The sequence below is a fragment of the Chiloscyllium plagiosum genome, unplaced genomic scaffold (assembly GCF_037043375.1).
Source record: "Chiloscyllium plagiosum isolate Xiang-an unplaced genomic scaffold, Cpla_swu_hap1 HiC_scaffold_5, whole genome shotgun sequence".
NCBI classification, from domain to species: Eukaryota; Metazoa; Chordata; class Chondrichthyes; order Orectolobiformes; family Hemiscylliidae; genus Chiloscyllium; species Chiloscyllium plagiosum.
In genome coordinates this window covers 66,423,461-66,435,691 of record NW_028270143.1, presented here as the reverse complement: position 1 = coordinate 66,435,691, position 12,231 = coordinate 66,423,461, and the positions used below count along the sequence as shown (strand labels likewise).

Below are 12,231 nucleotides of genomic sequence, written 5' to 3'. Positions count from 1 at the left end.
TTTTGAGGAAGTAACAAAGAGGATTGATGAGGGCAGAGAGGTAGATGTGATCTATGTGGACTTCAGTAAGGCGTTCGACAAGGTTCCCCATGGGAGACTGATTAGCAAGGTTAGATCTCATGGAATACAGGGAGAACTAGCCATTTGGATACAGAACTGGCTCAAAGGTAGAAGACGGAGGGTGGTGGTGGAGGGTTGTTTTTCAGACTGGAAGCCTGTGACCAGTGAAGTGCCACAAGGATCGGTGCTGGGTCCTCTACCTTTTGTCATTTACATAAATGATTTGGATGCGAGCATAAGAGGTACAGTTAGTAAGTTTGCAGATAACACCAACATTGGAGGTGTAGTGGACAGTGAAGAGGGTTACCTCAGATTACAACAGGACCTTGACCAGATGGGCCAATGGGCTGAGAAGTGGCAGATGGAGTTTAATTCAGATAAATATGAGGTCCTGCATTTTTGGAAAGCAAATCTTAGCAGGACTTATACACTTAATGGTAAGGTCCTAGGGAGTATTGCTAAACAAAGCGACCTTGGAGTGCAGGTTCATAGCTCCTTGAAAGTGGAGTCGCAGGTAGATAGGATAGTGAAGGCGGCGTTTGGTATGCTTTCCTTTATTGGTTGGAGTATTGAGTACAGGGGTTGGGAGGTCATGTTGTGGCTGTACAGGACATTGGTTAGGCTACTGTTGAAATATTGCGTGCAATTCTGGTCTCCTTTCTATCAGAAAGATTTTAAACTGTTACAGTAAAAGACAAAAGTTGAAATCTTGTCATGCGATTCTTTCACTCAGTTACTGGGAGTTCTAGTCGCTTGCTGAGAGACACTATTCTCTGGAGATTGTGACACAAAATAATGGGATTATGGAATAATGATTTCATGGCAAAAGATCTTCCAGCTAAGACTGATGGAATTTTACATTAAGTTAGAGGGTGAGAAATGTCGCTCTAAACTGGAGGGCATGATGTTTTCAAGAGTGTTGGACAAGCATGTTTGGTGGCAATTCTCCCGGGGACTGGGACTTCTCCCATCACATTAGTTAGCAGTTATCTTTTGGTTTGTCTCATGCTGGGAGGCATTGGAAAGCTTTTTCTAGAGGCTTATACTGATGAGAGGACACAACGTTCTTGTAAGTTAATTTAACTAGTTGTGATTGGAAGTTATTACATTCCAATTTTGTTTTCCAAAAGTCTTAAATTCTCAACTGTAGTTATCAACAATCATTAACAACTGTTACTAGGTAATTTCTCAATGCAATTGAAATCTTGAGCATAATAGACACAAAACTATACAACACAGCACATTTCTGTTTCTAATCTGCAACATCATATATGATCAATTGATTGAGTCATACATTTAAAATAACTACTGTCCAGTGTATTTATTAATGGCATATTGTTAGGTTTGTCTGAAGATCTGAGAGACTTAACTGCAGATTTGTGAGAGAGCACAACCACCTTTGGTTGAAATATGTAGAATATATCATTGTTATACTCATCATTAATTCACCACATGTTTGCATCTGTTCTGACTACAAAGCATTAATTCAACCCCTGGAGAGATATCACTAACTATTCTTTCAATAGTGTTTCATTTTGGTGTATTAGTTGGCTTGTTTATCAAATTTCTGTTGCTTTTCTATTTAAAATGCTAAGTAGTGACTATTATCAACTGTGGTCAAACACTAGCAGTAATCAACAAAATTAGATAGTATTATTGAAATTACAAATTTGTTGGAATACTTTACCCAACAGGTTCACAATCCTCAAGTCTTGGTCCCTTACATCTGTAATGCAACAACCATGAAATTTAGAATTACTTGGAACCAGTTCTGGTCTTACGACAATTAAACAATTTGATTCATTTTCTCCCCAGTAAGACAAGTAAAACCAAAATCGAAATCAATGAAGAACAGTTTTTTGTAGCAGTAGTTTTGCATTGAATCCTAAGAAAGAAAGGAGATTGATTCATCTGGTTCATTTGCATTATACACATTCAAACTGTTTTATATTAAAAAAAGGTCTTTACGACATGGCCAAAATTTTAAAAGAAAATTAATCAAAACTTCTGCATGTGAGAAAAAGGGCTATAAAAAATCTCGATTTAACAAATGGAGAATTTATCTGAAAAAATTTCATTCTCATGATGTCGATTCCAGTGGTTGGGCCAGCATTGATTGTGAGTGCGAGGCGCCCAGACAGCAGTTAAAATTGAACTACATCGTTGTGTGGGCAGCCATTCTCAATGGGGGCCATATGGCCCTGGCACATTTGAAGGAGGCCACAAACTGAAAACTGTGAAATTATTTTCTGTCTTTCTGTTCATGTGACGAACAGAGACCCTGGAACCTGAGAAGAGTCCGTAGGGGTGGCCGTGGCCAAAACAAAAACGGTTGAGAATCACTGGCACAGGTAGGCCAGAGCAGGTAAGGATAGCAGTTACTTTCCTCAAAAGATACTACTGAGCCAAATGGGTTTTCCAACAATTGACAATGATTTCATAGTCATCGATGGATCAGACTTTTTTAAATATTGAATTCAAATTCAACCATGTGCCATGGTAGGATTTTTCAATCCTCCTCAGGACTTGTGTCTGAGGACTGGAGAATTGCAAATGTATTACTTTTGAACAAAAGCTACAGTAGTCCATTTAACCATGGTGGTACAGAGTGTAGTAGAAATTATATTAAAGTCAAGAAAGCCAGCAAGGATTTGTTAAGAGCAAATCACAGTTAACTAACTTGATTGAGTTTTTAAATGGAGGAAGTAATATATTTTTATAGCAAGAAAAGGCTATAATTCCAAAAGGGATGCAGATGCAGGGGACATGGGGTGTATGGGCATAAACCATTGAAAATGGCAGGAATGGTTGAGAAAATCAGATTCTGTGCTTTATAAATGAGGTCATAGAGTACAAGATGAAGGAAGTTATGATAGACTCATATAAAACATTGTTTCAGCATTCAAGTGTGAGGGCATTAGGGATGGGTACAAAAATGAATAATGAGAATCATTCTAAGGCTGTGAAACATCGGTGAAATGAATAGACTAGAGAATTTGGAGCTGCTCTCCCTGGAGAAGGCAACATTAAGATAGATTTGCTGGGTGTATTCAAAATTATGAGGGTTTTGGACAAAGTAAACATTCAGGAGGAAAGTTAATTAAAAACACACAAATTTTCAGAAACATACTGCTCATACTGATCCTCCATCTTGAAATATACATGATGACTTGGACCACTATCCTTTATTCACAGGTTTAACTGGTGATTTTTTCCTTCTAGGCTGGGAGAAACTGTTACTATTGACAGGGGGGTTGAGGGCCAGAGGACCCCTTTTTAAAACAGATGGTAGAAGTAAGAATGGCATGAAGAACAACATTTTCTGCACAGTGACTGTTTCGAAATGCATTGTCTGACAGTGTGGTGGACAGAAGGTCGATTGACAAAGTGAATTATTTTGTATGGGAACAGGGAAAAGATAGGGGGATAAGCTGAATTGTTATTACAAGGAGCTGGCAAGGACAATATGACCAGTTTGGTTTCTTTCTGGATAGGCCCAACAGCCTATCTACCCAGCTTAGTGTTTGTTGTCAATAGTATGCTATGCCACTTCACTCAGAAAGGGTATGCTTAACCATGATTCTTAAGGCACCACCATTGCAATCTCAGGATTAGACTTGCAGGGATCTGATGTCGAGAGATAAAGTTCTTCCATACCAGGAGAGAATATTGTTATCTTTAAGAGTTCCTTGGTTGTACAGAACTGAAGATCATTGGATGAGAAGACATGGTGCAGAAGGTTTTCCACAAATGTAAAAATATTAAATTTCAAACAAACAATCACAACAGTTAATATGCTGGGGAAAAGAAAATTGATTGGATGGCAAGTTGACTCTGATTGGCTGACGTGTTGCCATGTAGAAAGTAATGGTGAATGACACATACCCAAGCTCCCATGTAGTTAAAACTTGCAAAGTTTGGACAAATTCTTTTGGTTTGCAGAGAATTGGTCCATGTCTCAGAATGTATGATACTTCTTGTAACATAAATGAACCACATTATACGCTCAACTGATGATTTTAGATTAGGTAGTAGTGTAACTCTGAGCACACCCAGGAGTTTTCAGCAAGTTCTTCCTAATTGCAGAATCAGATCGAACAGTAGATGCTTTACCTCGAGTTTTGGAAGCAAAGGTTAGTTGAGTACAGTATGTATTCTGCCAATTACAAACAATCAAAGGATCATTTTGTTTGTTTCACATAGCCAATTGCTAGGATACATGGCCTACTTACCTAACATTGCATTGGCTCTGAAACTCATGCACAACATTCTCTAATTTTGTTATAGACAGACTGTCTTTTAGGATTAATGGCAACATGTTATGAGTGAAAAATATCACTTGGCGAGCCATTGCGCAGCAGCAGAAAAAGAAAGATGACATTGCCATGAGATCCCCTCTAAATTCTTGTCAGTTATCACCTTGTGCTCAAATTAAATTTTGTGATGAAGCAGTCTAACACACTCCTTTCCTTGATGTGCTTGCTAATGGGTTCTCAACTACTGTCCACTGCAACCCCCCTTCACTGGTTAAAGTACACATTGGGATCCATATATCTCCACATGCTGGAACAATGCTTCCCAAAATCTCTCCCACAAGTTTGAAAATTATGTCATCCCTTGGTGAGGACTGAGAGGGTGAAGATTGGGGGTGGGCAAGAGAGAGCAGGAGACTGGGGACAGAATATCTGTGAGAATGGAAAGGTTGCTGCCTTAGAGCTCGCTACCCCAAAACTTCAACTCATCACTCTACGCGGAGTCCTGACCTCACTTTAGGAAGCACCACATTGTAAGATCAGACCTATCAGCAATCTTTCAAAAAGGCCACAGTCAGTTAGTCAACTTGCAAACTTGCAAAGAATTAGAATGCAGCAAAACTATTCTGCAAGAAAATGACTATACTATTCCATTATTAGGTGCATTTGTGGAAACTTGTAAATGAACCAAAGACCTTTGAATCTGAAAAGTGTTTAGTCTGCAGCAGGAAAGGCAAACAATCTCCAGAATTTAAAATTTAAGCAAGCCATTTGACCTGCTGCTGTGCAGTGACTATGCAAGTGGTACTTCCCCCTAACAGGATGCTGCTGTCAGACCATATGGCATTCTACTTACCACAATTATTCCAGTGCCAATCAAATGTCAGGTACCTGAGGCATAGGTTCCAATAGTGGATTGATCAAATCAAAGAGTATGTTCCTTCAGTTGTTAATAACAGGCAGAATATCAACTTACTCAAACAGCTTGCTCTTTCAAAACTCAAAACAGATTGGCTACTGTTAGATGTGACTTGGCAATTTGGCAGCACTTGTTGGACAACCCCGAGTTTATTAAGACCTACATTAACGACTAATTAAAATGATCACAAGCTCATAAAGTGACTCATTTATGTTTGCTAGAAGCAACATGTATTCAAACACAGAAATGTGTTCTCTTCAAATGAAAAGAATATAGCCAACTCTTGTGACTTTTTAAATAACCCAGGAGCTTGAGGAGTTAATTGTGTCCCATTACTTTCACCGTGGCAATACCTCAGCTAATCAGAGTAATTTTCCAACCACGCGAAAAAGCTTTAACAATATGTCTCTCTTTGCAGCAATATCTTTAAGGTTTGTATTACCTCATGTATTACAGTAGGCACTCTATACCCACTTGTGGGCATTTAAAAGAACATAAGAACTAGAAGCTGGAGTAGGCTGTCTGGCCCTTTGAGCCTGCTCTGCCAATCAATAAGGTCATGGCTGATATTTTCGTGGACTCAGCTCCACTTACTCATGTTTTCACCATATCCATTAATTCCTTTATTTTTCAAAGAAGTATCTACCTGAGCTTTAAAAGCGATTACTGAAGTAGTGTCAACTACTTCGCTGGGCAAGGAATTCCATAGATTAACAATCCTCTTGGTGAAGAAGTTCCTTCTCAGTTCTGTTGTAAACCTGCTTCCTCTAATCTTGAGGCTATGCCCTTTTGTCCTAGTCTCACCTACTAGTGGAAACATCCTATCTATTTCTATTTTATTTATTCCCTTCATAATTTTATATGTTTCTTTAAGCTCCCCCCTCATTCTTATGAATTCCAATGAATATAATCCCAATCTACTTAGCCTCTCCTCACAACCCAACACCCTCAACTCTGGAATCAACCTAGTGAACCTCCTCTGCACCCCCTCCAGTGCCAGTACATCCTTTCTTAAGTAAGGAGACCAAATCTGCACTACAACTGGGGAGGTGTGTAAAAATATGCTTTGAAAAACTCCAGTACAAAAGAGGAGAAAGACATGTGGAAAATTCCCTTTGAACTGGTGTAGGCATTCAAAATTAGTCACTAAACTGATTGCCTTTAGCACTGGACCAATTAAAATAAAACAACTTATAATATTACATAGAATTGAACATTACTCACTCTTGGGTGCAATTTGGGTGACATAGCTGACAGTGTTTATTCTCATCAGTGTATTTCCAAACCAAGGTATTATTTTCTCCTGAGATTCCAGAGGGACAACTGCTTACACAGCGTGGGCCATCTTTAACATGAGCACATTCTACACAGTTCTCATTGCCCTAGGTAATGAAATGAGTACATTAAAACAGGTGTAATAGGTGGGGAAAGAAATATATCATTGCCAAGAGACAAATTAGACATTACTATTCAACAGCGACTTACATAAATGCAAATGTAATCTCTCACACTACAAATCAAGAACTTGTTCTGTTCTGCACAGCACTAAAACTGTGCGCTACAATAAATCATTGTCTGCTTCATGTGAGTATTAGAAATATTTTTCTTAATCTCATTTAATGTTCTGGACTTTACCACACAGCATGTTGTGTGAAATTGAAAACAGACTCTCTCTTCAATTGTGATTTATTCAATCATGCTTTTTTTGAAGCCACTCACCCTTCAGTTCAGTACTGCCCATTCAGTTTTCACTTAACCAGATGAAAAAAATCCCAAAGGCTGAAGTACAGAGATGTCATGATATTTGACACAACCAGGAAGCAAAAAATTATCTTTCTAGAACTTTCAACAGAAATTTGTAGTTCCAAATTCTCAACTATCAAATTCTTGGGGCTAAGTAACTCTGGCTATTACACTTCAAATTAACAACAACATACATGGAAAACAGCTATAGAATTTTCCCAGGAATTGGTTTCTGAAAATGGTCAACTGTCCAGGAAACTAAACCTTGTAAGTAATAAGCTCTCACGAACACATTCTGGTACGCAGCAACTCTATCCTTTTTCTTAGAGAATTGACTCCTTGCTGAGATTTACTAGCTAACTTTTGTTGCCTAAGGCATTTTTTGTCAAAAAAATTCAATATCATTATAGATACCCAGGAATCAGATTTTCAAAACAGGGTTGGGAGCACCCCACTGGAGGGGATCTGGGCCCAAATGCATGTCTAAACTTTGTTGCTCTTGCGGCCTGATTTGGAAATGCAAATTCCCTAATTGGTCAGGAAGAGGGCTTGGCACAAACTTAGAAGTGCTTTTAAATAAACCATAGTTAATATGAAATATGAATGTCGACATAAAAATTGAATTGCTTTTTTGTTGTTATGATAATGCCCATTATGAAATGACATGATGTCAAAGTGTTTCAAATTATGAAAGGAAGGAACAAACACAGAATGATGGAAAATCTCAGCAAGTCTGGCAACATCTGTGGAGGGATAAAAAGAGTTAACATTTCAAGTCTGGGACACTCCTCTAGACCTTATGAAAATAAGGTCCTTGCTGTAGCTGTGAGGTCAAGAACAAAATCATGGTATGAGATTAAATTCAAGATATTTAGAATGGAAAACAGAATAAACTATTTCTTTGATATACAGAGAGAGAGAAATTGGACCTGTTTGCTGATTAATTGGGTGCAGAACAGAGGAAACGGCACCACTTTTGTGGTGTGGTCTTACACCTCGCGGTCTTCTGAAATATAACTTAGCCATTGTAGACGGTTAAAAATCCATGTCAAGTTGGATGGGTATGAGAATTTATTGTCCCCTAAGCTATTTTCTCCATTTTCCCCATGTTCCATTGACTATAGAACAATAAAATCAAAGAAATTCTTGGACGTACATCTCATTCTCAATTTCAAATTGTGTATTTATTTTCCAGAGGACAGAAAATCTATCAGGGCTGCTTTTGATTTTATTCACAATAAACTTGCTTCTCAGCAGCCTCTAAAACCATTTTCTGATATTCCAATATACTCTACTAATCTACAATTATTTGTGAAGACTGAAGGCCTCTTAAAAGCCACATGGTTTCCTTAGTGGTATTCGTGTCTATTGTTTACCATCTTTAATAGCTACTTTGCCCTTATCATTTCTTTTGTATTGATTCCGGTAATTTTAATTGCCATTGCATTTAATAGCTTAGACTTCTGCTGTGTTTCAACTGTGTTTCTGCTGTATTTTCGAATACTGTTGTTTTTCAATTTTAGTCATTTTAATTTTGACTTACAGAACTAGTGCAGGTTACGGACCCATTCTGAGGTTTACATTCTGCGTCACACTGGATGCATCTGCGTTGATCCTCATACTCTCTTAACTCCCTTTACAGAAAAAAAAAACAAATTGATAGTTTGGAAATTAATATTTAAAATAACATTAAATGTTGATAGTAAAAATCATGTTCTTGCTTAAACATTTTCATACTGATACCAAAAGACAAATAAAACATTGTTTACTGCATTGTGAGTATCCTAGCACTTTAGTCTGAGACTATATGTAAACGTCAAACTCATCCAAATGATCAGGATAAAGTGTGGGGATTCAAGATGGCGGTGACCCAGTAGGTCAGCTTTGCTGAGCTCTGCACCAGAACCCAGACAAAGTGGGGCACTCACCCTCCCTTTACTGCTTAATTTGTTAGAATGATTTAGTACCAGTTTTGAACAGTTTAGAACAGTTTAGAAGATGACCAAGGGGAAGGGAGGACGGGGATTGCATCAGGCAGGGACTCTCCGCAGCCCCACCCCCCACCCCACCATCCCCCACAGCAACAGACATTGGCGCCCAAGGGGACTCACCTGCAGAGCAGAGTTTGATCTCCGAGTTCATGAAACTCCGAGAGAAGATCGATTCGTCAATAGAGGAGACCCTAGCTAGGCTTGAATTGATCTTGGTCATGCTGCATAGGCAAGACCAGGAGACCCAGCGCCTTGGGCAGCGTGTTGGGGGCTGGGGAAGGTGGGTGGGTGGGGGGGGGGGCGCGGAGCAATGGGTCGCAGCTTCCGAGACCGCAGCCGAATCCTCGGCGGGTTGGGTTCAGGCCCTGGAACACCAAGTGCGGGCCTTGGAGGAGCAGGTCGACAACCTCAAAAATCAAGGTCATTGGAAGAACATCCAGTTGCTGGGGCTTCCCAAACAGAAGGAAGAAGGCCAGCTCATTAGCTTCTTGAAGCAATGGCTCCTACAGTTTCTGAGGCTGGAAGTCAAGGTAGGCTGGGTGCGGGTTGAGTGGGCCCAACAGGTCGCAGTGCGCAGGCCCAGATTGGACAAGCACCCCCGCCTGGTTCTAGTGTGACTCTTGCATTATGGAGACAAACAAATGATGCTGGAAGCCTCTGGAGCACTGGGAAAGGATCCTCAGACTATGATATATAAAGGATTGCGAATTATGCTTTTCCAGGACTTCTCTCCAGTTGTGATTCACAAGAGGAAGGCCTTTGTTGAGGTAAAAGTGCACCTGAGGGACTTGAATATCCAATATTTTGTTACATATCCGGCGATACTGCGTTTCAGCTACAAAGGGTCCATGTTCAACTTTGCTTCACCAGAAAAGACAAAAGACTTCTTGGATGCTTTAAAACAGATTGACTGGCTTGAATTATATGGTCAATTATTTTGTTTTTTTTTTCTATGTAATTTGCCTGGTTTACCTGATTGTTGGGGATTGGTCTTGGTTTTCTTTCAAATATATGTCTGGGTCATAATTTTTTTTTGTTTCCTCTCCCATCTCTCTCCCTTCCAGCTATCCTTTGTTTTGGATGGGCGGTGGGGGGAAGCGGAGAGAGGTCATTCTTTTTTGTTCTACCAGGAGTGCCGAGGATTACAGTATGGAGGGGATGGGTTGAGAGCCCACTTTTAACTTTCTTGTTATAAGATATTGTTTTTTTTTTGCTTACTTTGTGTTGTCTGGAGCAGAAGAAAGTGAGGACTGCAGGTGCTGGAGACCAGAGTTGAAAAAACAGCAGGCCAGGCAGCATCCGAGGAGCAGGAGAATTGACGTTTCGGGCATAAGCCCTTCTTCAGGAAACTGTACATTCCTGAAGAAGGGCTTATGCCCGAAACGTTGATTCTCCTGCTCCTTGGATGCTGCTTGGCCTGCTGTGTTTTGTCTGGAGCAGGGGCATAGCTTCAGTTAGAAGGATTCATGGTGGGGCTAATGGGTGGTATGAGCACCCCCTGTGGGTATGTTATATGTCGGTATGTTGTAGAAGTAGTTGTTAGACGTTTTGATTTAGTAGTTTTGGAATTTGCATTTTTAAACTTAAATGTTTATGGTTTTCACTCAGTGAGCTATGAGTAGGGTTCTTCCTCCTGGGGGTCACGGACTATTTCAGATGATCATGGCTAGCCATTTGTTTAAATAGTGCACCTGGAACGTTAAGGGGAGTCCTTCACCAATTTAGAGAAAAAAAGATACTGTCAAGCTTTAGAAAAGAGAGGGTCGATGTAGCCTTGTTAAAAGAAATGCACTTAACCAATAAGGAGCATTTGAAGTTGCAACAGGGAGGATACAGCCAGGTGTTTTTCTCATCCTTTAACTCGAAAAGTAGAGGAGTGGCCATTCTCATCTAGAAGAACCTCCCGTTTCAAATGCTAGGCCAAATTAAGGATGAGTGCAGGCGATTCATAATACTTAAAGCTTTAATACATGGAGAGGAATATGGGATTCTGAATGTATATTGCCTCCCAGTGCATCCCCTTAAATTCGTAATGAATGCACTTTCTAGACTGCTGGCCCTTGGGGCACGCCACACAATTATAGAGGGAGACTTTAATTATATTATTGACCCCGAGGTGGACAGGATGCCTCAAGGTCTTGCAGGTATGTCTCCGCAATCTAGGCAGTTGATGGACCTGAACAGGAAGTTGGGATTGGTGGATGTGTGGAGACATCTTCACCCCAAAGGTCAGGATTTTATCTTTTTTTCTAATCCACATAAGTGCTATACTATAATTGTCATTTTTTTGTTCCATCGGCCTTTTTGAACTTGGTACTGTCTTGCAGAATAGGGAACATAGCCATTTCTGATCATGCAACAGTGTACATGGAGGTCAAGGCCAGTGATGGTGGGATGGGGCTCCCGGCACTGGCGCACGGACCCTTTTCTCCTGAAAGACAGCAAGTTTATAGAGTATTTTTCATGGGAGTTTGAAACCTTTTGAGATATTAATTTAGGTATGGCCAGCAACCCATCGGTGCTGTGGGAGACTGCCAAGGCCTATGCACGGGGTTTAATTATTTCTTACTCAGCGACCTGAAAGTGACAGAGGGGAGAATGTTTGCTCGAAGCTCGCCTGAAGGCGGCTGAGTTAGCATACTTTGATAGGCCATCCATATCTAAATTACATTGGGTTACAGCCCTTAGGGCTACTTTGAATGCTGCACTCAGCTAAGAGGGAAATCTCCTTTGTGAAACAGAGATTAGTTGACTATGGTGATAAATGGGTAGAAATCTAGCATACTTGGCCAGAAAGAAAAATGCCCCCCATTCTATTACATCCATCAGAGAGAGTGCTGGTACTCTTAACTTGCAATGTTAAAAAGATTAATGTAGCATTTAGAAAGTTTTATTTTGAGCTGTATCAGTCGGTGAGCTATGAGGACTGAATGATGTGGATGGAATCCTTCTTTAAGACCCTGGACCTTCCAGGTGTAACCCCAGAGCAGGCGTCCTTTCTGATTGCCCCCCTGACAGTACAGGAAGTGGTGAGGCTGCTCCAGAGTGGTAAAGCGCCTTGACCAGATGGATTTCAAAGTGAGTTTTATAAGAAGTTTATAGATAAGCTGGCCGGGCCACTCTTGGAAATGTACAATTACTCATTCAGTCAGGGCTGCTTCCCATCCTCTTTGAGAGAGGCAAATATTTCTCTTATTCTTAAGAAAGGAAAAGCCCCAGAAGATTGCATTTCGTACAGACCCATATCATTACTGAATGTGGATTT

General features: G+C 40.2%; 1 protein-coding gene across 1 annotated transcript in view; it reads right to left on the bottom strand.

Annotated features, from left to right (window-relative positions):
- Window positions 1-12,231, bottom strand: part of egfra (epidermal growth factor receptor a (erythroblastic leukemia viral (v-erb-b) oncogene homolog, avian)) — a 275,969-nt gene that overhangs the window by 44,630 nt on the left and 219,108 nt on the right. Inside the window, exons 14-16 of the mRNA XM_043690147.2 lie at window positions 8,519-8,609; window positions 6,457-6,614; window positions 1,748-1,786 (exon numbers count right to left, since the gene is read on the bottom strand). Coding sequence (XP_043546082.1) covers window positions 1,748-1,786; window positions 6,457-6,614; window positions 8,519-8,609 — 288 coding nt within the window. The remainder of the gene's footprint in view (window positions 1-1,747; window positions 1,787-6,456; window positions 6,615-8,518; window positions 8,610-12,231) is intronic.